This window comes from Polypterus senegalus, chromosome 1, assembly GCF_016835505.1.
Source record: "Polypterus senegalus isolate Bchr_013 chromosome 1, ASM1683550v1, whole genome shotgun sequence".
In the NCBI taxonomy this organism is placed as follows: Eukaryota; Metazoa; Chordata; class Cladistia; order Polypteriformes; family Polypteridae; genus Polypterus; species Polypterus senegalus.
Window position 1 is genome coordinate 108174251 of NC_053154.1, and position 26948 is coordinate 108201198.

The window sequence follows — 26948 nt, forward strand, 5'->3', positions numbered from 1 at the left end:
GATAGATAGATAGATAGATAGATAGAACAAATTAACAAACTTTATTTTGTTCACATGGAGAAATTTTGTTTTACAGAAGTTCTTTAAATAAATAAAAAAAGATTTATATACATATAAACTATAGTCTAAATGCAAACCAGAATAATTAAAATGAAAGCAAAATTTCTGACTTGGCTGTCACAGTCATAATGAGGCATTATGCAGATGTATTGCCATTGGTATAAGTGAAGGTTTCTTGACACAATTCTGCTGAATGATTCGTTGGCTGAAAATCCTCAGTGTTAGTGTGTCAGAGAGAGGATGTTCAGCAAACACCTTAACACCAGCAAGATCAAGGAACTGGTGGTGGATTTTAGGAGGCCCAGGCCCCTCATGGACCCTGTGATCATCAGCGGTGACTGTGTGCAGAGGGTGCAGACCTATAAATATCTGGGAGTGCAGCTGGATGACAAATTGGACTGGACTGCCAATACTATTGCTCTATGTAAGAAAGGTCAGAGTAGAATATACTTTCTGAGAAGGTTGGCATCCTTCAACATCTGCAATAAGATGCTGCAGATGTTCTACCAGACGGTTGTGGCGAGTGCCCTCTTCTACGCGGTGGTGTGCTGGGGTGGCAGCATAAAGATGAAAGACGCCTCACGCCTGGAGAAACTTGTTAAGAAGGCAGGCTCTATTGTAGGATTAAAGTTGGACAGTTTAACATCTGTGGCAGAGCGACGGGCATTAAGCAAATTCCTGTCAATCATGAATAATCCACTGCATCCACTGAACAGTGTCATCTCCAGGCAGAGGAGTAGCTTCAGTGACAGACTTTTGTCACTGTCCTGCTCCACTGACAGACTGAGGAGATCGCTCCTCCCCCACACTATGCGACTCTTCAATTCACCCGGGAAGTAAATGCTAACATTAATTTTATTTTAATTTTTTTCATTTTTATTACTATTTAATTTAATATTGTTTCTTTGTATCAGTATACTGCTGCTGGATTATGTGAATTTCCCCTTAAGATTAATAAAGTATCTATCTATCTATCTATCTATCTATCTATCTATCTATCTATCTATCTATCTATCTATCTATTGTAATGGATGGCCGGCCATTTATCCCGGCCAATACCCCCAAGCCGCCAGGTGGAGCCCTCCTTGCAGCGTGGAGGTCCCCAGAAGACCAGCAGGGCATCATGGACATTGGAGTTTTATGCAAAGCCCTGCTGGATGCCGTGGGGCCACAGGAGGGAGCTGCAGGGAGGACAGAGGGCTTCTTCAGCCTGTGACCCGGAGGTTCGTCACAGGAAGAGCGACGGACTTCCGGGTTGAAGAAAGGGACTATTTACCCTGACCCGGAAGGGAAAAGGACTTGTGGACTATTGGGCAGAAACACTTCCGGGTCAGGGATTATAAAAGGATTATGGGAACTCACAGACAATGAGCTGAGCTGGGTGGAAGGGTGGCAACGCGTCTGGGAGCTGGAGGATTGGTTATTTGTATATTATTGTGGTTTATTAGTGATTTATATGAGTATTGTGGAGGAGAGTGTGCTTTGTACACTGTGGAAGAAAAATAAAGTCAACTTTGGACAGGGGTTCAAGGGAGCGAGAGCGCCCCCTATCGTTCACACGATCTATCTATCTATCTATCTATCTATCTATCTATCTATCTATCTATCTATCTATCATTCTTCATAATGGCATTGTGCTTTGTTTTAATTCATCTCTTTGCTACTACTTCTAGGGGTGGGTCTCTCTTAAAGTGATATTACAAGCCCAGCATATTACAGAGTAGAAAATCGCACTGGCCCTCACAGAGTTGTAGAAGATATGAAGGATGTCACTGCCCACGTTAAAGAACACAGTCTCCTGCCCTTTCCTACATAGTTCATCTGTGTTACAAGATCAGCCCATCCTGTCATTAATGTGGACCACCAAGTACTTGTAGCAGAGCACCACTTCTATGTTCATTCTCTGAATAGTGACCAGACATAGAGGCTCTTTGGCTTAGCAAAAATCAATAACCAGTTCCTTGGTTTTGCTGATGTTACATTGCAGACAATTCTTCCTGCACCAAGAAACAAAGTTCTCCACCTGACTGATAAACTCTTGCTCTTCTCCCTTACCAATACACCTCATAAGTGCAAAATCGTGAGAATTTCTGCAAGTGACATGACCTTATGTTATATTTATAGTTGGTGGTGTACAGAGTAAAGAGAAAAGGAGTTGGGACTGTACCTTGTGGTGCTCCAGTGTTGCTTACATTCATATTAGAAACACAGTCCTTCATTCTCACAAACTGCGGTCTGCACAACAGATAATCCATTATCCAGGACTCCATAATCATCCACCTGCATATATCTGAGCTCACCTGTATACCTGGATTGTATTGAAAGCACTGGTTAGATCAGTCACCTCAGAGGGAACGTTGCTCGTATGGCTACAATACAGTACAAGTAACTGAGTCTAATGTTCCCTTATGCAGTCCTCAGTACTCTACCAGCTATATCACTTCAGTTAATTCAGTACCTTCATCCTGATAGGATACATTACCAGAGGAGGAGGAGAGTCTGTCACTGTGTAATTTGATACTGTACCAGCTGAAGGTTTTTATGTTCAGTTCAGGTGAGGGGAAACTTCCTGTATTACTCAACTAGTTCATTATTTTATTCTGACTTGGAGACCCTAGGTTCACACCCATAACCAACAAAAAACAGAATGGGGATAGACACTAAGCAATTTCTTTCCCGTTTATGTCACCATTGCTGATAGCACCTATGGTGTTTGCATAGCACCTCAGTCTATGGCTCCTGGGTTAATGTCACTTGTCTAGTACCCAGAAACCTACAGACTCTCACATGGGTCAATGCATAACCCAAAACCTCATTGGTTATAGTAAAAGGATTACTACCCTTCATGCTGCTCCGCCGGTTGCAATGCCAGGGTCAATGTGATGCTACATGCTTCCAGGGCTAACAGCATTTTTGTTGAATCCAAAACACTTGAAGTCATATTGGCCAAGTCAGTGCAGTACACACAATCACAGGCTGGTTATACTGGACCTACAACTCCACAGGATATGTCACCAGAACTAAGAACCCTTATGCAGTACATATAGTACAACATCACAGGTTATGTCACCAGGAACATTATAGTAACTTTTAATCCAATGTTAATGCCACTTGGCTTAATGCTTCTCATGCCCAACACATAGGCCCTGAAGGTGATGTCACAAGGATTAATGTCCAAATGTACAGCTAATGGAGTTCTGAATGGTGTGTGCCCATTTATTTATGACTGCTGCAGTTTAATCTTTTATGACTATGTTACTGAGAAAATACTGTTGGTTTTGTAGTAACCGTTCAATGATCCTGACCCTCAACACCGTTTTTTTTTGGAATGTCTGACTCAGAATGGAACAACGGCACCTATTGTGCGCATCCTGCACACAAGGACTAGCCGTGTGTGTCGAAATGCACCCGCTACTCAGGCTAACAATCCTGGGAAGTGCCTAAAGGCCCTGTGTTTGCTTACTCTGATTAAAGCCTTTGTAAAATGCTCATCCTGATACATTAAAGTAAAGATGGAATTGCTTTTAGCAGTAGAAGCAGTATTGTCATGTGAACAGAGTATAGTGAAACTGTTACTAACATATCTGATCAACATGCAACAACACGTCGCTGTTGTCCTTCACCTACAAGAATATATTAAAATACATAACTTCATTTTATTTAATAGAAAACACAAATATTTCAAATGAAAATCTGAATGCCAACATTGACAAGTAAATAGTAGAGGAGGTGCTTTTTGAAGTATAAATTCAAAGTCAAGCATTGAAGTCAACATGTGACCAAGTTTGCTGCTGGAACAGTAGAAAGCTGAACAAAAGTGTGCTGATAAAGAAAACATGGCAATTTGCAATTTGCTTATTTCAGATGCAGCTTGTGGCACACATCTTGGCAATTTCATCTTCGCAGTCACAGCCCTGGTCTCTGCTGCTGCAAACTGTTTCACAAAGATACAGGCTACTTCCTCACCAGCAGATATCATTTATTTTAGACCAGTTATCTTGGACTTTTCATTTCCAGGGGGTGAAATAAAAATGCTAAGTGAGGTTTAAAAATCTTTCAAAAGCAAAACTGGTTTAACAAATCAAAAGCAGGCCAGCCGGGGAAGTGGCTGCTCCACAGCTGATCATCTGAAAGACATGTGATTGCTGGCAAAGCTAAAATATCACATCTAATGACTCAGGAACAACCTGACTGTAATTAAGTGGTGCTTGGAGACTAAATTTTATTCATAGTAAAAATAACAGGCACCTGGCAAAGGGCTGGCATGAAGACACAATATCTCCACGGTGCAGGTCAGACCTCCAGTGATGTAACTAATTAATTCTGCTGTGAAGCTCCCTAAAGTTCCCATTGCTTGTGCTCACTCCTCTTCCTATCCCTGCCTTTCAGGTCCATGTGTATATGTCTATTTATGATTTGTTTTGTATTCCAAACTAATACTGGCATCATTTGTTTTCAGGTTGGAACAAAAGGACAGAGTATGAGCCTGGCACTGGAAGCAAACCATTATTTCCCAAAATGCACTTGGAAACGTGTGATGGCCCAGTCTCATCCATCCGGACCACAGTAGAACTGCAAACCAGCCATATAGGGAAGGGGTGCGATCGTGAGACGTACTCCGAGAAATCACTGCAGAAACTGTGCGGTGAGTATGACTGTGATAGCTGTCCTCATTTGGTGTATTTGTACATCTCAGATTATTTATTAAAACTTTCATGTAACTAACACATTTAATAAAAATTACTCTATATCTGTATTTATTTTTACATTTATACTGGAGGGATGTTTGTTTTAATAGTTATATTTTTGTGGGTCTTTCTCCAGGATCTCCTCCTACATCCTAAAACATTCCTGTCACGTTATTTGGCAACGGTAAATGGTTTTCTGGATGAGTGTATGTGGGTGTGTGTGTGTGTGTGTGTGCGCCTAGTGATAGACTGTCATCCTGTCCAGCTTTGGCTTCTGTTTTGTAACTGATACTATCAAGATAGCCTTTACTCTGTGGATTTTATACATTGTATACATTTGCAAATGGGTAGCATGATGACTTCAGATTTTTGGAGTCAAATTCCAGTCCGGTAACCATCTATGGGTGCTATGTGTGGGTTTTCCTCAGATCCCCTAATTTTCTACCACACCTCAAAGACATGCAGGCTTGGCGTTGTATGAGTGTGTGGCTCAGGCTGGCAATGGATTGGTGCCCCATTCAGGTCTGCCTCCTAATTTGTGTTCAGTTACACTGGGTTTAGTTCTCACTCCTCACAATCGGCAAAAGGATATGCAAATATGAAAAAAGATTCAAGAGGATGTAAAGTGTATCCATTTGTACTTTTATTACAAAAGCTTTACTAATAAATAATAATAAAAAGAGAAAATCAAAGGGCAAATCAAAATACACAATAACATAGGTAATACAATAGACACCAGACGCCAATCTGAAGCTTCCTAACACAGATGAATCCCCATGCGCCACTTGGTGGCTTATCCAGTAAAGTATCCCTAATGTAATATTCTCTCTTTACCAGATTGGTCTCACCTCTTCTCTCTTCATCCTGCCATCTCTGTTCCCAATTTTAGACTCCTTTAGCTTCTCTTTTGGACGTGGTTATAAAACCTTTCCTAGGGATACTACTAGGTCACTCTGGAATCATTTTTTAGGAAAAGTTAACTCCATAACAGAAAAAGGAACATTAGCCATTTGATATCTCTGAAGTCCTCATCTGCTGAGCTCCTTAAAGTGTTATATATCACTGGTGACTCCCAAGCTGCCCTTTCTGATTAAGGCAGATCATGACATCCATGTAGCTCTACCTGGGTCTGTATGCCTAAAGCAGCCAGGAGGTACAGTATTTCCTTTGGCACTTCCTACTCCTATTTAATGGTAGTTCAGACATCTCTGCCAGTTGCTGAGTTGCCTTCCCTCTAGAGGAGAGGTGGTGTTTTGTCTGATGTTTCCCAGCTCTACATTAATTGTATGGAGCAAGCAGGACAGATGCTGTTGTGTTGTCTGCCCATGGCATTGAGACACCATTAAATGTTCCTGTCTCATCTGTCAGTTGAATAGTTTGCTGTGTTATAGGTAACCCTACCTCTTATTTGTCTGGGCCATCTGTTAGTTATGGAACGAATGTTGCATTCCGGGGGGTCCCTATAGATGACTACTTTTTTGTCCTTCGTTTACATGCCTGCTGTGATATATTTGAAAAGAGGTACAGCATTTTGGGCTGGTCCATGGAAAAAAAGATATAAGAACAAATTGAATCAATTGAATATAACTGTATTTGATGCTTGTTGTAATCACTCAGTAGCTAGGATGAAACGAAGATCCAATCGATGTCCTGGGAATGCAAAGCTCATTCCTTTGTCAGCCAAGATGCTGGGACGAAAGCTTAAAAATCTTAACAAACTTAGCAATGTTTGAACCCAGTGATTCCAGGTCAGGGAAATCCTCCTGTTTTTGGTAGTAAAACAGGGCCAAAGGGAGAAAAATGAGGGTAAAAGTTTCATGGGGTGGTAACAATGGGGGGATTTCTTAAAAGTAGCAGGCTTTTTTTTCATGTGAATTACTTTCCAATGGAAACCATACCTTCTACATCTTCCTAAGCCCCAAATGCTTGATGAAAGCATCAGCATACTGCAGGTTGCAAAAGTCTCTCCCACTCCATTGTTCTCCCACTCATCTCAAACATAAATTCAAATTTGGGTGGGTATCGGACTGGTTAAGTACACCTGACAGAGGCGTACTTATCCTCCCCCAGCCTGTACTCTTCCTGTTAATTTTTTACTTGGAAGCAAATCTAGGGCTGGTGTTAGCTTGCAGAGTTCTGGAAAGCTGTTTGCATACCTGAATAAGATTAGAATCAACTGTATTGAGTATAGAGTTCCTATAAAAAGTGTACATCTTTTATTTTTAAGTAGCATTGAATTACAATGAATTTGATTTTTTTGAGACCAATTGACCGAAAGACTCTTTAATGTCCAAATGAAAACAGATCTCTGCAAAGTGGTCTAAGTTATTATAAATATCAAACACATAAATATTCTCCACCTTCCTTCAAGGCAATATCTAGTAGATGCACCTTTGGCAGCCATGTTAACCTCAGTTTTGCAAACCTAGACACTGCCATTTTTGCCATTTCTTCATTTTAAAAATGCTCCAGCACTGACATGTTGCATGGGGATTGTGAGAGAACAGCCTTTGTCAAGTCCATTTACAAATCCTCAGTTGGATTGAGATCTGACTCGGCCATTCCAGGAGTTTAACAGTGCTGTTTTTAAGACATTCTTTTGTAGCTTAAAGTAATTTCTGGAAAACAAAACTCCAAAGACGAAGGTTTCTTGCAGACTACATCAGGTTTTTCACCAGTATTTAGCTGCATTCATTTCACTCTCTACACTTACATGCAGTCACATCTGCTTTTGTTAATGACCTGCTTTGTAAGATGAGACCGACTACTTGTGTACTAGACCCCATCCCCAGCACACTACTTAAATCCTGCCTTCATGCCATAATCCCGACTGTTACAACAATAATAAACTCATCCCTTGACACTGGCTCTGTGCCGCTCACTTTTAAAATCGCTTCTGTAACCCCAATCTTAAAAAAGTCTGGTCTTGATGCTGACAGTCTTAACAATTTTCGGCCTATTAACCCACTTACCTTTTCTGTCAAAAGCTCTTGAGCGTGTTGTAGCCTTCCAGCTCACCAATTACTTAACCACTAATAACTTTATGGAACCCTTTTAGTCTGGTTTCAGGGCACAGCACAGCTGTGAAACTGCTCTGCTACGGGTAACCGATGATTTGCTTATGGCAGCAGACTCTGGACAAACCAGCATATTAATTCTATTAGACCTCAGTGCAGCATTTGACACTGTCAGACATGACATTCTACTGTCCAGAATGGAGAACATGCTGGGTATCTCTGGCACTGCCCTCCAGTGGTTCAAGTCCCATCTGACTGATAGGCAAGAGTTTGTTAGTCTTGGCAACAGCAGATCCAGCTCTGCGCCAGTCACACAAGGAGTTCCTCAGGGCTCTGTCCTCGGCCCTCTTCTCTTCTGTATTTATATGCTTCCCCTTGGCCATATTATTCATAGCTATGGACTGGGCTATCATTTTTATGCAGACGATACTCAGATCTACTTCAATGTTACAAAGTGGAACTTCATCAGAGCTTTCTCAGCTCACAACCTGCCTTAGTGAAATTAAAACCTGGATGGAGCAGAACTCTTTAAAATTAAATTGCAACAAAACTGAACTCCTGCAAATTGAGACTAAAGTGCAACTTAATAAAATGAGCTCCTTCCCAGTCCATCTTGGCGGTGATCTCATCAGACCTGCCTCTACTGCAAAGAATCTTGGTGTCATTTTTGATTCCTCCCTTTCTTACTCTGCTCACATAAATCACATTAAGAAACTTTCTTACTTTCACCTCCATAACATATCCCGTGTTCGCTCCTTCCTCTCCTTTTCTAATGCTTAGAAACTTGTCCATGCTTTTATCACATCCCACATCAATTATTGTAATTCCCTACTGGCAGGTGCCCCTTCTAATCTTATATCACAGCTCCAGCTTATTCAAAATTTGGCTGCAAGAGTCCTTACTCGAACCAGCAACAGTGAGCACATCACACCCATCCTGCTCCGTCTTCACTGGCTCCCTGTGTTTTACAGAATCGAATATAAAATCCTACTAATAACCTACAAAGCCTTATCAACCTCGTGCCAAACTACATCAGTGACCTTCTCCATCACTATGTGCCTGCCCACTCACTAAGGTCCTCTGATTCTGGCAATCTTGTTGTGCCCCACACTAATCTACAGTCCATGGGTGACAGTGCCTTCAGCTGTATAGCGCCCAGACTCTTGAATGACCTACCGAAATTAATCAGGTCAGCTGACTCCATGAATTCTTTTAGAAAACAACTCAAAACTCATCTGTTCAGGAAGGCGTTTAGCTCTACTTGACTTTATTACCCTTCTCTCAGTTTACCTCTCTGTCAAGATGCTCATGTAACCTGTGTGTGTGTGCTAGACCGTCAATTATGTTGTCTGTTAGGCTTTTTCTCTGAATTTACTATCTTACTCTATTTATTTATCTGGTTTAATACAATGCTGTATACTGTATATCCTGCCGTTCTTTCTTAAACTCTGTGAAGTGCCTTGAGTGTGGGAAAGGCGCTATATAAATAAAATGTATTATTATTATTATTCCAGAACCTGCTGCAAAGAAACATCCTCACAGCATGATGCTGCCACAACAATGATTCATGATGGGGATGGTATGGTGGGATAACGTGCAGTGTTGGGCCAATGCCAAACGTGGTGTTTAGTCTGATGGGCAAAAAGCTCAATTTTAGTCTCTTCAGTACAAAGAGTTCATCTCCAGCTGACTTCAGCATCTCCCGTTATCCAGGTGTCATTTGCATTTCTTTAAACAGTGGCATCATTTTGCCACTCTCCCATAAAGCTGTGACTGGTGAAGCACCTGAGCAACAGTTGTGTCCTGTATAGTCTCTCTAACCTCAGCCCCTTTAGGTTGTAACTTATAGGTTTCTTGGTAGCCTTCCTCTCTGGTCAACTTCTTGAATAATATCTCAGTGTTGCTCTACAGCTCTTTCATACTCTTTTCATGTTTTAATGATTGCTTTAACTGGACTCTAAGGGATATGCAGTGACTTGGATATTTTCTTGCATCCATTTGTGATTTCAGCTTTTCAGTCCCCTTTTCACGGTGTTTCTTGGGTGTTCTTTCTAATACTCAGTGTGTAGATCTACTGTGTAGATTATAATTTTATTACTATTACTGACTCATCCTACACATACATGCACATTTATACAAAAATGACCTGAAACCTGTGGCGGACAGACAGGTGATCTCAATTGAGCCAATCAGGTGAATTCTCTAACCAACTGGCTGCACCAGTGATGATTTAGGTGTGTCACACTAAAGAGGGTGAATGCTTACACGGTCACTTATCACTTTTGCTGAGATCCGTTTTCACTTTGACATTAAAAACCCTTTATCGGATGATCAGTGTCAGAACAGACAAATTAAACCCACTGTGATTCAGTGGTATATAATAATAAAATGTGAAACCTTCCCAAGCAGTGAATACTTTTTATAGGCACTGTATTTAAGTGAAACAATTACCATTTGTAATGACAATGCTCAAAGCATAAAGCTACAAGCAGCGATTTCACAGTAATTGGAATACAGAACCAGAGTTTATAAGTAGTGTCTTTGTTATTTAAATGGTTACTTTTGCTTTTCTACTTTTTTAGTATGTAAATAAAATATGATTTTGGATTTTGGGATAAACAGTATTTTGAGTTATTTCATTTTAAAATGAAACTGTTTATATCAGAGCATTGAACAGTGCATTTACAAGTTTGCAATGGTGATTAATTCTTCAAGAAGAGATTTAAACTTTATCACTAAAAAATAAATTCACTGAGTTTTTTCAACAGCATCATTGTTTATCAAGTCAAATTTTTAACATTTTTGAGATAACAAAAGGTAGTCATCATTTGTGAATATTCTCCGTGCAGTACAAAACATGGCATTCTTTTGCAAAGGATTTACAGGAATGCACATTGAAAGTCAGGAAGACTTTAAAATCAGAATAGTTTAAAGTACTTTAGTACAATTGTAGTACTACATAATTTACATGTACAACCGACATGCCTTTTCTTCACAATAGGACATTGTTCCATTTTTATAAACAACATTTATTAAGCTGCTAAATTAGTAAACACCAACTTGTTAAGAAGGCAGGCTCTATTGTGGGAATAAAGCTGGACAGTTTAACATCTGTAGCAGAGCGACGGGCACAAAGCAAACTTCTGTCAATCATGAAGAATCCACTTCATCCACTTAACAGTGTCATCTCTAGACAGAGGAGTAGCTTCAGTGACAGACTTTTGTCACTGTCCTGCTCCACTGACAGAATGAGGAGGTCATTCCACCCCCACACTATTGCGACTCTTCAATTCCACCCGGGGGGGGTAAACACTAACATTACTCAAAGTTATTGTCTGTTTTTACATGCATTTTTATTACTCTTTAATTTAATATTGTTTTTTTGTATCAGTATACTGCTGCTGGATTATGTGGATTTCCCCTTGGGATTAATAAAGTATCTATCTATCTATCTATCTATCTATCTATCTATCTATCTATCTATCTATCTATCTATCTATCTATCTATCTATCTATCTATCTATCTTAAGAGAAATTTGCTCTTCAGAATGGGGGAGAAAATTGTAATGGGGGAAAGATATGATAGTGCAGCTTTATGGCAGAATATTTTAAATTATGAACGTGTAAACTAATTACACTTGTGCATCATTATAAGACAACTAACCAAACAGAGCTCACCTGCACGTCTTTCTTTAGTTACCAGAGTATCTGCCATTCCTCTCAGTAACACCTTTTCTCATTTTTCGCTCTCTTCTACTTTAAAATTACCTTTATAATTATTAAAGTATTTTAACTTACATGATACGTAAAGGGTAAGTGATTTTAAAATTACCAAATTTGAATTAATTCTAACACATAGTTAATCCTATAATCAATTCATTTTGTAGACTTGTCCTGGTAAGATTTATGGTGGCTTTAAGCTCAGTTTCCTCTTTCTCCAGATACCATATTCTGGTCTCTGCCCCACTTTAAGGTGTCCATTTCTGCACTGGGTCGTCATCTTGGAAAGCTTGGTACACCTTAAACAGTAAGGGATCCATCCTAATGAGATGCCAAAACCAACTCAGCTAGCTTCTCTCAAAAAAGAGGAAGAACGCCCCACCTTTAGAGTCTTCCCTAACCCTAACCCTACTCATAAGCTTAATTTGTGCCACTGGTAATTTTGATTGTATTATTTGTTCACTAAAACCACAGATGGGAATTGGAACACAGAATTAACAGTAAATGAGAGCTTTTGAAAAAGGTTCTCCTTCTGGTCCAGTGGCTCTTTCGCCATAGAACTGCATCAATTCTCCTGAATGCTCTTAGTACATAACCATTTAAAGTTGTTAATTATGAGTATTTTTGGCTGGGGAAAAAAATGTAAAAAGGCAAGCCTAGATGCAAGCCATCCACTTCATGTAGCACCGATATTGTTAGCATTCAAATGTAAGCAGAATTATATGTCCTGTACAATAGAGACCTGCTCATCATAACTGCAAAATTCTTGTTAATCAGTTCTAGTACATCAACTTTAAATTCATTAAAGGCCATTTTGACTGGGAGTATGTGACTTGGGGAAAAATCAGCCTTTCTAGTCTTCTGTGAGGCAGTCTTAAAAAATCATGATTGCTTTTTAAACTAAAATCAATTTAGAGTAATGTTGAAAGACATCGCTGACAGAATATATTAGCCCCAAAAGATGATGACTTTTCGATTCTTGGCACATTCGGTAAGCGAACTGATTTGAGATGTTCTATTGATATCAATAATTGCATGCCTCTCAATGAATGTAGTCAAGGGAAAAAAAGTCCATAAGAATAGGCGTCTGCAGTATCGGACCAGAAACAATTAGCCGGAGCTCATTATCTTGGCTGGCTGCATGCCCTTTTTGGCTTTCAGTTGAATTGCTGCCTTCGCAAAACCTCATTGCTCACTTGCTCATTGCAGTAAATACTAGGATTAATTTAACGGCAGTTTATTTCATGGCCAAGAGGTCTCAAAGTTGACTTTCTCTCATTGTTTCAACATAACTTTTTTGTCTTTCTTATGTTTTTTTTTTTGTGGCATAATATAAGATTTTCATTTTCCACTTAATTCAATTCCGAGTTATGGGGAATTGTGTTTCGCATAAATTCAATAATACAATCCATTGTTATGTGCATATTTTATCTATTGTAAATTAAAATATAAAGAGTATTAAATATAAATATTAATAGGGTATACTGCTTTTCCTCTAACACGTTACGTTAGGTAATTGGCTCTGCAAGTGTTTGTGAATGAGTGGGCTGTATGATGAGCTGCCATCCCATTCAGTGATGGTTCCTGCTATGCCCAGTGCTGGTCATGTGAACTAAAACGGGATTAAATGTGTTTGAGAATATTATGTTGTAGCACATTTAAACATATTTTCTAAGTATCATATAATTTTATCATTGTTTTGAGAGTATTTGCCATCTTGTTGCTATGTCTCATTCTGGTAGTCCCAAACAGAGTTCATGTTATACATGGACTTCCAGAACACACAAACCTGAATGGAAAGGGCAAAAACCTCTCATTGATAAATGGGCCTACCCAAGGACATTCTTCGATAAACATTTGTACTCTTTCCTTCATCGGTTTTCATTCCCTGAATCTTTCCAGGGTCCTCCTCCTACCATATTCTGTTTTGTGTGTTGTATTTACGCCATTTTATGACACTTATTGCATGCCCAACCTACCTGAAAGGGGGTCTCCCCCTGAATTGCCTTTCCCAAGATTTCTTCCATTTTTTTGTTCCCTTTAAGATTTTCTTTTTTTTTGGAGGGGGGGAGTTTTTTCTCGTCTCATCAAGAATGGGGAGCTGTCAAAGAACAGGGCCTGGTAAAGCCCATTGAGGCCTTCCTTGTGTGATTTTAAGCTATACAAGAAATAAATTGTTTTATTTGTTGTACTACCCAGTCAACACATTAGCTATCTGTTGTCTGGTCATTTCAGTCCTTTTGAATCATCAGTACTTTGGTGAGAATGAGTACAAGTGATCCTAAAACTTTGTTTGAAGGAAAACTGTAAGACAGTCCAAAAGGCACTATCGGAAAAATGGATTTGGAACAATTAGCAATGTATCACTCCTTCCTCTTGGATAACTTAAGAATTTAGTTGCTAAATCTGTATATTTTTGTATTACATTAAAGTTTTTAATGGAGAAGGAACTCTCACACGATGCTGAAGACACACCAATTACCAGGGCTCTTACATACAATTTATGCAACTCAGGAAAGGCTTCCTTGTACTCCTGCAGGAGTTTACATTTCACAGTGGACAGGTCTGTTTCCTTTAAACATTTTTTTGAGCAGCATCTGTTTTGCCACAAGAACTTCATTTTTCAGACTTACAACATCTGCTACAGTGCCAGCCATCACAGCCAGAGGGTGCAACAGGAGGGGATCTAGAAATGTGCTAGATTTGGGTGCAAGACTAGATATGACTCTCATCAGGTCAATATTCTTGTGTGAAAATCTAATTTCCATTTTTGAAATGGCCCTGTCAAGGATGTTGAGCAGGGATCTTTTCAGAAACTGATAGGTGAAATGGTAGGGTCACCAGAGTCTGTATGGCCCAAGGTTGAGAGCACAACACTTTGACCCAGGTGTTTGATCATTGTTCTCCTTCTCTGTTGGATATGACTTTTCCTCATCAGGAGATGACACTCCCCAACAGTCTTCCTCACGGATGTTTTTTAAGGAGTTTAGTGCTGCACTAACAACCTCAGAAGCACTGCACAGATCAACTGACTGAGACTGTAGAATAGCATTTGCTGGTTCCAAGACACCAAGCACCCGCACTGGGAACTTTCCAATCTAAAAGAAGTGATGCCTCTTAATTTGGCATAGCAGGCCTGATGCCTCGGTACACAGGTCAACTGCAGCATCATCATCCTCTGTCATCTCAGATAGGATACTAAGGATTTGTTCTTGATTGTCCACAGTGCACCTTGTCACCTCATAGTGGCTTGTCCATCTGATCTCAAGCAGCCTTTTTAGACAAGGTGCATCATGTTTATTGAGCACATAGTGGTGGTGAAAAAAGTTGTAGAGTGAACTAGATAGGCTAAAAATCTTTTGCACACGGCTCACTCTGCATGGCATGCACAGCCACTAAGTGCAGTTGGTGGTTGTAGCAGTGGATGTATGGGACATATCTGTCAAGCCTCTTTTGGAGCAGAGCTTGTACACCACCTCTAACCCCACTCATCACAGAAGCCCCATCATAACACTGGCTAAGTATACTGTCAGCACTGTAGCCAGCATCAGAAAGCTGTAACAGCATCTCAGAGGTGATGTACTCTGCATCAAGTTGTTACAAGTCAAGCAACCCAATAAGATGCTCCTCTGGCATGGAATTTCTGACAAACCGTATTATTACAGACACATTTTCCACATTGCACCTATCCCTGGTCCCATCACTTTTGAGGCAAAACCCTGCAGAATCAGCACTTTCATATTTTTCCTGACTCTCCAAGCACCATGTCAGCCAGTGTTTGGATAATTTCATTTTGGATATCCTTAGATGTGTATTTTGCATTTTTGGGACACCCTTAGCAATGCTTGCTAGCTTCTTATCCTTCTCTAAGGTATATTCCATCAGTTTTAGAAAAATACCTGAAGCAATGTCATCATCATTACCGCTGCATCATGTCTCAAGGTTTCTGCAGTCCCAGGAGCCCCAACTCATTTACACAGAGAAACCTTACAGCACTACCGATACTCTTGACATAGTAATGGTTTTTTTCAAGTTGTGTTTTATCAGCCCCCCTGTGGCCTCTCTGCTTTTATGCTCAGTCCAGATGGTTGAAGCATGCACATGGTTGTGGCTGGACACATGCCTCTGTAGCCCCTTGTCTCGATCAAGTGCTGCTTTCCAGTTGTTAAAACCAGTTAAGGTAAAAACTACATCCCTCTCATTAACAGTGCTGCCATATTTCCGACAGGGGAAACAGAAGCATGAGTCCCGCACAACAGAGTACTCCAGCCATGGTCGTGTGCGGTACCAGGCAGGATTGAATGATCTTAATGTTGTACCACCAAATACACGTTTGGGGTAACTACCCAGTATTGGCTGGGATGGTGTATTGCCATTTAAGTCACTGGGTAGCTGAGCAGGTTGCTTTGGGGCAGCAATTGTTGGCAGAGGTACAGGAGAAGCAGTGCCTGTTGATGCCACAGGAGTAGACATGCCAGCTGATGTCTCTGATGTACCAGCAGCAGCATCATTGCTACTGCTATTGGTACAGGCAGGGCAGCCACACTTTTAAAAGCTTGGAAAAAAGGACATCTCACAGCATTAACTTTTCCTTTGTGAGCTGCTGGAAGCTGGGGTGGAAAGTGAATAATCTTTACTAAAATCGCTGGGATTACATCAGTATATGAAACGAGAAAACTGTTGAGTGCAGAGTTGAAGCTGAGGCGAGGCTTTGTGTTGGGTCTGACGGACAGACACAGGTCCTCCAGTTGGCTCTATGCAGCAGACACAGTAGTGCTTGAGGAAAAGAGAAAGAAACACTTCTCTACCAGACTGAAACTGTGAAAACAATGGACTAGTCCCCCATTAACTGTACAAATATAGATGTATTTTTAGTTGTTGTTAATTATATCACGAGTCGCTATGATGTTGACGACAGAGACTTGCTGCTTCCTCAAAGCCTCCCGCTGTTGCACAACTCATTTTGCGCAGCCCTGCCTGCTTAGAAACCTGACACCGGGTCATTTGCATTGATTGGATGTTTAGCTGGGGGGAGGGTGCGTGGGGGTTCTCTGCGAGTACTGTGTGAGCTGCGCACAAACAAAGCACAAAGGGAAAGAGCGAACAAGAGGTGAAACCTATCATCTCATTTGTGCCTTTTCCAGTGGATTTTTCAGCTACTGTAGTAAATCTTGTCCATATTCAGTTTGTGGGCAATCTATTATTTTCTTTCTCAACTTCTAAAAGTTTGATCTAAGGGGGCAGGACGTTTGTTTAAGGGGGCATTGCCCCCTCTTGCCCCAGTGTACAGCCGGCCCCGCTATGAGGTGGTCCAATATAAACTGGTCTCTGTTGCCTAAATGGTAAACACAATGCCATCCAATAAAAGAGAAAGTTGAACTTAACATTTTCTCACATACTTGATTAATTTAGCAGCATTGCCAACAAGGCAAGAACCAACCTTGGAAGGGACGTCAGTACTTCACAGTGCAAAAAAAAAAGGCAATTTTGTAAGCATTATTATAACTTTATAGGTATTTGTATATGTAGGTACATATAATGGTGAATTTTGCATGGTGCTTTTGTGTTGCCATATTGCGTTTTGTTTTAAGGGTACTAATATTTTTAAATGTGGGTTTTATTCTGAGCAGCACAGTGGGTTGATGCTGGCTCATTTATTGTCCGTGTCATGTCTGTGCATTCTACCAGTGTGCTTTAAAAAGAATGTGCCTGGTATGACTGAGTATGGAGATGTGGTAAGTATGATTGAATGGTGTTCCTGCCCTCGGCCTCATCTTCAAAGGACAGGCACCTGAGTCCTGTAACCCTAAAAGTGAAAAATTCATTAATTTATGGTTTGAGAATCCCTGTTATGTGTGATTACACCTGAAGGATTTTTTATGTATTTAGTGTACTCTTGTGACTTTTGCAGAATGTTATAAAAGATGAGCAAATGACTTTGAACTCCCCCTATTATACACAAAGTAGTCTCAAAGGAGAAATAAACCTTGTTCAGAAGAATAGAACATGAATTGTAATAATATGAAAGCATCGCTGTTCTTTTTCTCTTTTTATCTGAATACTACAGGGGCCACATCTGGAAGTACAGACTTGCTGCCAGCCCCAAGTGCCACATCAAACTGGACAGCCGATCTTTTGACAGACAGTGGACGAGACAGTGATCTGATATTTAAATTTGATGGCAGACAGGCGGCCAAGATCCCCGACAGGGTAGTTCCCAAGAATCTAACAGATCAGTTTACAATTGCGACCTGGATGAAACATGGCCCAAGTCCAGGTCTGCGAGCAGAAAAGGAGACCCTTCTGTGCAATTCAGATAAGACCGGTAAGTGACATGTGGGTAATTGCTGAATTTTTGTATATTAGTGCGTAGGTGCAAGTGCAAGGACTCCATTAAAGGCACAAACATGTGCCCTGGACAGAGCATCAGGTGTCATGTCCTACAGATTAGACTTACTGGAAGTGTTGCATTTCATTGAAAAACTTGGAAAACTGGCTTTTTGTGAGTCCTTTAGTGAAAAAAAAACAACCCTGTAGCCTGCCTCGCTGATTTACTCCTGTGGAAGAATGTCAGTGAAAGGTAAAATAAATATTTATTGTTCAATACAAACCTCTTGGAGGGTGTCATGTACCAGTTATTACATTATTTAGGTGTTCTGACACTGTTAGAGAAGTGCAGAGACTGAATGAAATAAGGACCAGGAAATGAAATGTGTATCATTGGCAAAGAAAGACAAAAAAATATACATTCTAATAAGCCAAGAAAATGGCCAAAATAAATTGCTCAGTGTATTATAAAATATTAAAAACTTGGATAATGATGGCTACAAGGTGTCGGCTTTTAAACCATTGCATCGATGGAGTTATGTGGTGTGACCTCAGGGGACACGTCCCTTGTAACCCTAGCTTAGCAACGCACTCTTCAAATGACAACACCTGAAACAAAATGGCATAGTGGAGAAAAATAATAAAACTAACAAAAAAATACAAAAATAAACTAATTGAAGAAAACTTTAAATAAAGAAACAGCGTTAGTTTCAGAATCTCTGTATTTTTTTGCTCTTCTGTTTATTAATGCTAGTATCTAATTGTATTCCTTTCCATTTTGTTTTTTTTTTTGTCCAAGGAATCTTTATCTATTATTAAAACTATATTTCACCATTTCATTTGTATTTTATATTTTTATTTTGAACCGTTTCAGCTGCTCTTTTGTCTCCTGCGGAGTTGCTATTCTTTGTATCCATCATGTGGAATGGCGTTACGATTACTGGGGGAGTGCTTAAGTAATTTACAGCCACTGTGCTAATTCACAATGGGTTTAAAGGTCACCCTTTCTATGCTTTTGTATCCTAGTTTGCAAATAGACCCTATCTTTGCATACACTTTTGCCATATTAAACAAAATCTTGTTTTCTGCATGTTTTGATTTTTGGTTTCCTGTGTTCACAATCTCTCAGATTTTGACCTTTTGCTATATTTTGCCCACGTCTTATCTTTTGGTCAGTCTCACAAAATCTGCCTCTGCAGTCAGAATCACCAGAACATTTTATAAGGCTCAGAAAAAAAAACTGAAAGAGAATGAAATCACAAAATTAAAATAGAAAGAAATCACAAAAGATTGTGAGAAAATTGAATAGCTAAAGTTCTTTGGGATTTACTTAGCTTTGTGTATCACCAGCAACTTTTCTTTTGGAGAAGGCTGACAAGTCATTCTGTTGCTCTGCATCCTCACCAACTTCTACAGATTCACAGTGGAGAACATGGCAGCTACTGTAGCTGCATTACATTTTGGTATGGCAGCTGAAAGGCCTTGCTGCTAGTGATTCATCACTCGGCCATGCTGCCATCCAAACAGAACAACGACAAGAGGAAAGCACGTTCCACTACCCCAAGAACAAGCCTCTTTGTACCCTTGTAATGCAGCCTTCAGTGCTTTACAACAACAAACAGTTTTTACATCCTGGCCATGCTACTGTAAGCTCACATACAGTCATCTTTCCGACCCGTTATTGTAGAATCAGCTGAATGTTACTGATCATCAATAGCTCAGTTACTTCTGTCGTTTGAATGCTACTTGTTCTTTCTGGACCAATCTGACATTTATTTTCAATTTGATAAAACTACAGGACCAAACTTGAAGACTTCCCTTTTGCTGCATACAGCATTGACGTTTCACTTTATATTGCATTTTTGCTTGTAAACATGCTTGTGATGGCGCAACGTGTCATATATACTGTATATATAACTGATTAATTAAAATCTCCTTCATGCACATAAACACTTTGTTAAAATATAAAACAACAAGAATGGCCTCCCATTCTTGTTTTCTTTCTTTATGCATATAAAACAATTGTGAATCTTTGGTTGCTTTGTATTGTATTCTTTTTTGTTTTATAAAGCCTCTTGTGACAGTGTTTGCTTTGAATGTTATGTAAAATAAAGACTGATTTGTTGTATATTTCTGTAAAACAAATTCTACTTGGTCAGATCCTATCTGCGGCTTTCTGCTGCATTATTCCATTTTTGAACAGACTGGGATCTACAGAGACATAAAAAATCCACGCACTCCTGAGGGCTCAACTGTTATGTCAGATAATGTAGGCAGTGTGAGCAGCACTCATATATCTCAATCCAGAGGTTTTTTTTTTTTTGCTTTGTTTTGTTAATAGTTACACTGTTTTCAGTATCTTTCTGCAGGACTCATTTTAAGCTTATGCTTCATTATCTTAATGAGGCTTCATCAGACTCTTTCCTTCTTAATGAGATGCACCCCTCAGTCGTCTGTGTCTGATGTTTTATTTTAGTAGTTTTTTTTCCCCCAAAGCTTTGCCGACACCCCTCAGTTATATTTTCATGGATCTGAGTCAATCAATAAAATTAAGTTTGTCCTTCTTTCGGTTCACTTACAGAAATGAACAGACACCATTACGCCCTCTATGTGCACAACTGTCGCCTTGTGTTTTTACTGCGCAGAGATTTTGACCAAGTGGACACTTTCCGTCCTGCCGAATTCCACTGGAAGCTGGAGCAGGTAGGTTGTTTTTTTTACTACTACCCTCAATAAGCTTTTGTGATGCTTTTTTATCTGCTACACGAAGCCATGTTTCACAGTGGTGCAGCTTACAAATGTTAAAGAATGTAATATTTGGCTAAGAAGCTACTCTATGATGAATCGGTGCCCTGTCCAGTGCTGTTTGCTACCTTGTGCCCTGTGATGCTGAGATAGGGAGTAGGGTCTCACACCTTGAAATGAATTAAGGAGTTTAAGAATGTATGTGTAAAAAAGTACTAATGTTAAAACAAATTAATTAAATAGTAAAAAAATTCTTAAGACTTAACCCAACATGAGCTGTTAACACTGTAGAATGACGCAACCAAAGCCCAGCCCAGGCCTGTGGCATTAATGAAACAGTTCTGTACCTCCCATTGAAGTGTGAAGTGGTGCCTAGAAGTGATTGCAGGCTCAAATACTAAGATAAATGTAGCATTTCAAAAAAAAAAAAAAAAAACAGGGCACATGTACTAAATGCTTTTGAAGGAAACTTCCCATGGAGCCAGACATATGCTGGTCTGGGTAGAAGTGAACACAATTTCTGAAAAAGACCAATGTTTATAGTCTGCATGTCATCACTGTTATGGGCTTGTTTGAGCTTTCTAGCCATGCCAATGGCACAAAACATAGCACGAGGCAGTAAGCAGTGTGGCTGTCAGACAAAAAATGTTGACCTAGTACTTAATTTTTTTTTATTTGTTTATGTAATGTGCAAATACAAATATCAAGTACCAAAGTTTATTTTAAAGACCAGCAATGACATGATGTGTTCTGCCCCCTAGTATCACACAGAGGAGCGTGGGTGGGAAATACAGAAAGAGATCAAAGACTGTTCTGCAGCATAATTGACTAAATATGAATGAAGATGTCTAGTGGTTCACCCTCACCTGCCCACTAATATTTGCTCATGTCTCCTGGATTTTTTTTTCTGTAACAATTTCACTTAGCTTGTTTAACAGTATGAACAGATCTTCTGTGTGAAGTGTGCACTTCTCCACTTGTGTTTTTGTAGCATTCATTTTGTTTACGGTATCTGAAGTATAAATCAGAACTAGTCAGACTTTATGTGTGTGTGTGTGTGCATGTGTGAGTTCAGTAAGTATGTGAGTGCATGAAAGACAGCAATAACATAGACAGGGCAAGAACTGCTTTAATGTGAAGACCTTGTGAGGCCAGTTTTAGTGACATTCCCACAATTTACTAATCCTTTTTTAGCTTTTGCATCTTTAGTTGGGGTGCTGTCTTTGGCTTTGGGTTGTGTTTTGACATTCATGGCACTTTCTTACAATGGCATCATCTTAAATACAGTATGTGTCGCAAAGCTACAGTGTCACTACCACACACATGTATGAGATTTAGTGGGCACCAAGCTGCTGTGTTGCTATTTCTATTGGAAGAAATCTACAAAAAAGAAGAGGAAGACTTTTTGCTTTGCTTTATTCCTTAGATTATGGGCTAGTACCGTATATTGAAAAAGGGAATTGAATTAAGATTTTTTGTTTTGTTTATTTGTGGTTACGGGTCCACAATTCTTGAGGCTGATTCTCCAATTAGCTGTGAACCACCCAATCCCACTGACATTGCACAGTTTTGGCACCTGCTGAGGGTAGGGAAGGTTGCAGGGATCTGTGGTATTCAGGGTGAACTTCTCCAGGCTAGTGGTAAGGCTGTCCTCCTGGCATTGCAAGCAATTTTTGTTTGTATTTGGGAGACGGACATCATCCCATCTCACTGGAAAACGGGACTTGTCATCCCTATCTGGAAAGTGAAGGGTAATCGCCTGGATTGCGGCAACTAGAGGGGAATAACACTGCCCTCTGTGCTGGGTAAGGTCGTTGATATCCTCAATAGGATCTGCAATCACTTACTCACCTCCCAGTGACCAGAATAATTTGGTTTTATGCCTAAGATGTCTACCATCGACCGCATACTGGCACTGAAGGTTCTCATCGAGTGCAAACATGAATATCAGCAGAGTTTCTTTGTTGATTTGCATAAAGCGTTCAACTTAGTTGATCATGCTTTCCTGTGGGACATCCTGAGACTTCGCTGGATCTTCCTGAAGTTGCTGGAAATCACGGCCAGCCTTTACACTGGTACTGTGAGTGCTGTGCAGAGTGGAGGCAGAATCTCTGCATTTTTCCCAGTTGATTCTGTGGTTCATCTGGGGTGTGTTTTGCTCCTATTCTGTTTAGTGCTTGCATGGACTAGGTGTTGGGCAAGGTTGTACTGTATGGCATCTGTTGGTGAAGAAAGATTCACTGATCTAGAAGATCCAGGCCTTTAATAACCTCTTGGGCACATCTATCAGTAGTGTGTCCATCTGCAGAGACAGTGTCCACCACATCGAGAGGTTTACTTATCTCAACAGCGACATTCATGACTCTGAGGAATCTTTCCATGAAGTCAGTAGACAAAGTGCCAGAGTATAGGGGTCATGAGGTCACTGGAAAAGGGTTTGTGGCACTCCTGATATCTCTGCAGGATGAAGGTCCAATTCTTTTGAGTCCTGGTGCTTCCTGTCTTGCTATATGATTGTGAGACAGGGGTGCTATCCAGTGACCTAAGATGAAGACTGGACTCCTTTGGTACTGTGTGTCTTCTGAGAATCCTTTGGTACCACTGGCTTGACTTTGTGCCGAATGAGCAGTTGCTCATTGAGTCCTAAATCAGACACATTATCTGCATTGTAAGGGAGAGTCAGTTACATCACTATGACCATTTGGCGCTATTACCAAAGGGTGATCTGGCTCACAGTGTCCTCATTATTGAGGACCAGAATGGCTGGTCCACGCCAAGGGGACCCCCATGTAACACTTGACTGAGGCATATAGAGGGTCATTTCCGGAGGATGGGACTGGACCGCGTGTCTGCCTGGGGGGCTGCAAACGAGGATTCCAAGCTATTTCATCGTGTGGTGGGTGCAGCAACGTGCTGTACCAGTGCATGCTCCCCCATCTGACCTGAATTCTCTGAACAAGGCAGTAAATCGCTTGGAAATAACAGTGGTTCCAGTACTGGCTGAAAAGTAGGTCAATATTTTTCCCAGTATGGCCTGATTGATGAGCAGACATGTGACTAATTGGGACAGGCACTTGATAACTCACAATTGAGATATTTGATGTTGGTAAAGTTTGAGATAAGTTTTTACTAATGCACTTTTAGTTGAATTCCATACTGATGATGAACATATCTTTTCAATTTTTGATTTCTGTTCTTCATTTGTAATTATGAAATCTCTTTCACACTGCCTTAAATCATATAAAGATGATTTTAACAGAGATAAAGGTACTTATTATATAATATAGCTTCATATAGTTTTGATTACTAAAGGAGTATTATGGAAACCTGTCATATGTCTTTAGAAAAAAAAATCCAACTTGCATTTAGTGGAAGAAATGAGTTTATGAAAGATTAAATCTGAGTTGTAGATATTTGAGTCTTACACTAGGATCATCATTATAAAATCTCCCAATGCCAAAGTATTGGAAACTTTGAAAGTGAAGGATGGTTGAAAAAGTGATTATCTTGTACAGGTGTAAATAACAGTAAAATGTTGAACTTAAAAGTGACTACACTGATGCCATATTATGGTGTTAAACCACCAGATTCCTTTTGAAGTAATGATAGTTGTGGTGGAGGTGCACAAACATAAGCATACAAAGAGGAACTGCAAGAAGATTTCCTTTCCAAATCTAGCCAAGCTGGTACAGTTTTAATCCTTTCTGATTCGCTCCAAACCTTACAATGCAATGCAATACAATACAACTTATTTTTTCTATAGCGCTCTTCACTGAGTGCTGGAGAAGAGTGCTGAAAACAATTCTCAGTAAAAATACAAGTATAGATTATACTGATAAGTAAACACATATTAATGCAGTTTTGTTAAAATGCACAAAGAGCAAGGTAGTACTGAGGAAACATAATGGAAACCAACAATATCTTTCCATTAATTAATTGATGAAATATGGCCAGTTAACAATGGGGCATATTTAAAATCGTAAAAGAGTAAGTCAAAAATAAAGTCACAGTCCTGGAGACCTCGGCCAACTGGCCACCTACCCACTCCTGGGTTTGCTATGGTGGAGTATGGCTGTCCAATCTGATGAGCAAATCTTTCCATCCAATGATTCCAACACTCCTTTATCTGAGATGACTTTTCCATATGTAGGAGAGTGACCTGGAAGTAGATCAGTGGCACTAAGTGCCACATCCAGACACCAAGAATACAGAATGCAGTAAGCATAATTAGAAATTAGGCAGTGCCATGCCCAAGACCGTCTTTAGATCTTTTTAATATAGATTATTTAAATTGCAACCTCTTTGTGATCCAAATAATCATGTTTCCAATTGTGTCTTAATTTTTTAAAGAAAGATGTATTAATCTATTACCTAATAAAATCTCTCTTAATTTACAATATAGAAAATAAGAAATCTAACAAATAAGAGGAGAACATTCAGTCCATCATGCCTATTTGTTTCACTTCCAGTAGGTTATGGAAAATCAGATTTAAGTAGATCTTTATTTTTTTTAATTGTGATTCCTGAAAATGTCAACATTTGGGAGACTTAAGTGAAAATTGATTGAATAAAATCTATAGGGTACAAGTAATTATTGGGAATAATATACACTTATATGACTCAATTTTAAATCATTGAATTCCATGAAATTCCTACAATGTACCTAATATATTTGGTAGTAATGTACAGTACTGAGTCATCTGCATAAAAAGATAATTTCTTTTAAAGTTCCTCGCTTATGATATTCTGAATATCTCCTCGCTTATGAAAATGGAGAGTGAGAGATTCAATCGCAATGGCAAATTACATTGGTAACAGAGAGCATCCTTCTATACTTCCAAACTTTAAACTAAAAGATTCAGAGTTTATAAAATTGAAATGAAAATATGCCACTGATCCAGAGTGAAATAGTTTAATCTCTGCACATAAGTCTCATGAACCTGATTGTTTAAACTGTTAGAGAATAATTGCTGGCCTCAAAAACAAGCAAAGCCAGACCTGTACTGCAAATGTTCGAAAAGGGAGAGAGGGAAAGCTGAAACAAAAGTCCAAGAAAACCAAAGAAATTTATTATATTTAAATATTTAGTAAGTAATAAATATGTCGGTCCACAGAGGCAAACCTAAAAGCAAACAAATTCAATACCACAGCTAGAAATAGTACCTTAATTCATAAGCAGGGGTCAAAACCACAAAATCCAATATAAAAAAATGAAAAGCACAAAACACAAAAAAAACCTGAATGCCAAAGCCACCATATTCTCTAGCTACTATACAAGATATGTCAAGCTGTGGTATTTTATGTTAATAGCAAAAAGTATTTGATACAAGTCTCACTTTCCATTCATTCAGATACGTGTAACAGTTGTCAGGGATGCCAGGGGCCATGACCCGGCCGGGACGCCATGAGGGACCGGATCTGTGCCCACCCTGGATCACGTGGGGGTCGCCTTCCTGGCTGCTTTGGGGGCCATGGGTACAGGGCATGGAAGCTCCACCCTGTAGGGGCCCGTGGTCACCGCCAGGAGGCACCCCAATGCCTTGGGGACCTGTTACCCCAGCACTTCCGCCACACCAGGAAGTGCTGGGGGGAAGAATTAGGACGGCACCCGGAGAGCTGCCGGGAGGACAGCCGGCACTTCCGCCACGCTGGGGCGTGGCTAGAAGAGGAATGCCGGGAACACCTGGGGCTCATCCGGGACTGAATAAAAGGGGCCATCTCCCTTCATTCGAGGCTGGAGTCGGGAGGCGGAAGGACAAAGCTCAGGAGAGCTGTGGAGGCGGCCCGAAGAGAAAGGCATTGTGGCCAGGACTGTGATTGGGGTATTTGTGCACGTGACTGGGGTCTGAGTGACCAATGAACTTGGGTCTTTGTGACCAATTGTTGTAAATATTGTAGAATAAACGTGTGGTGGTGTTTTAACAACATGTCCGCCTGTCTGTGTCCGGGCCAGGTTCACACAGTTTATAGTTTATTATTTTAAATTGAACTGGTGTTAATGAGTGTGGGTGTGTGCCCCATGATAGATTGATGTGTCCAGGGTTGATTCCTGCTGTTTCCCTGATGCTGGTGGGATAGACTTCAGCTTCTAATAAATTATAATCAGGGTGCAGAGAATGAATGACTGAAAGGAATAACAATTGTATTACAGTATATTACAGCACATAAACATATTCAACTGTAAATTAGTCTGCTTTGGAAAATCATGCACAGTGACCAGATTTTCTATAAACCCTTAGCATTTTACATTATACCAACTTGAAGGAAGACAGCTGTCAGAATAGAAACAGTTCAGATAAAGTGGAGGTGAGCAATAGAGATGACATTATAAATACAAACAAACCAATCCTGCTGTCTGCACATGATCAATGCAACTCCGTATTGGCACTGT

The 26948-nt window shown here is 40.0% G+C and overlaps 1 protein-coding gene across 1 annotated transcript in view; it reads left to right on the forward strand.

The window, feature by feature from the left end:
* The window catches only part of LOC120530941 (calsyntenin-2-like), a 662732-nt gene that overhangs the window by 425028 nt on the left and 210756 nt on the right, over window positions 1-26948 (forward strand). The window contains exons 6-8 of the mRNA XM_039755786.1: window positions 4520-4705; window positions 17553-17810; window positions 20394-20515. Of these exons, the coding sequence (XP_039611720.1) occupies window positions 4520-4705; window positions 17553-17810; window positions 20394-20515 (566 nt within the window). The remainder of the gene's footprint in view (window positions 1-4519; window positions 4706-17552; window positions 17811-20393; window positions 20516-26948) is intronic.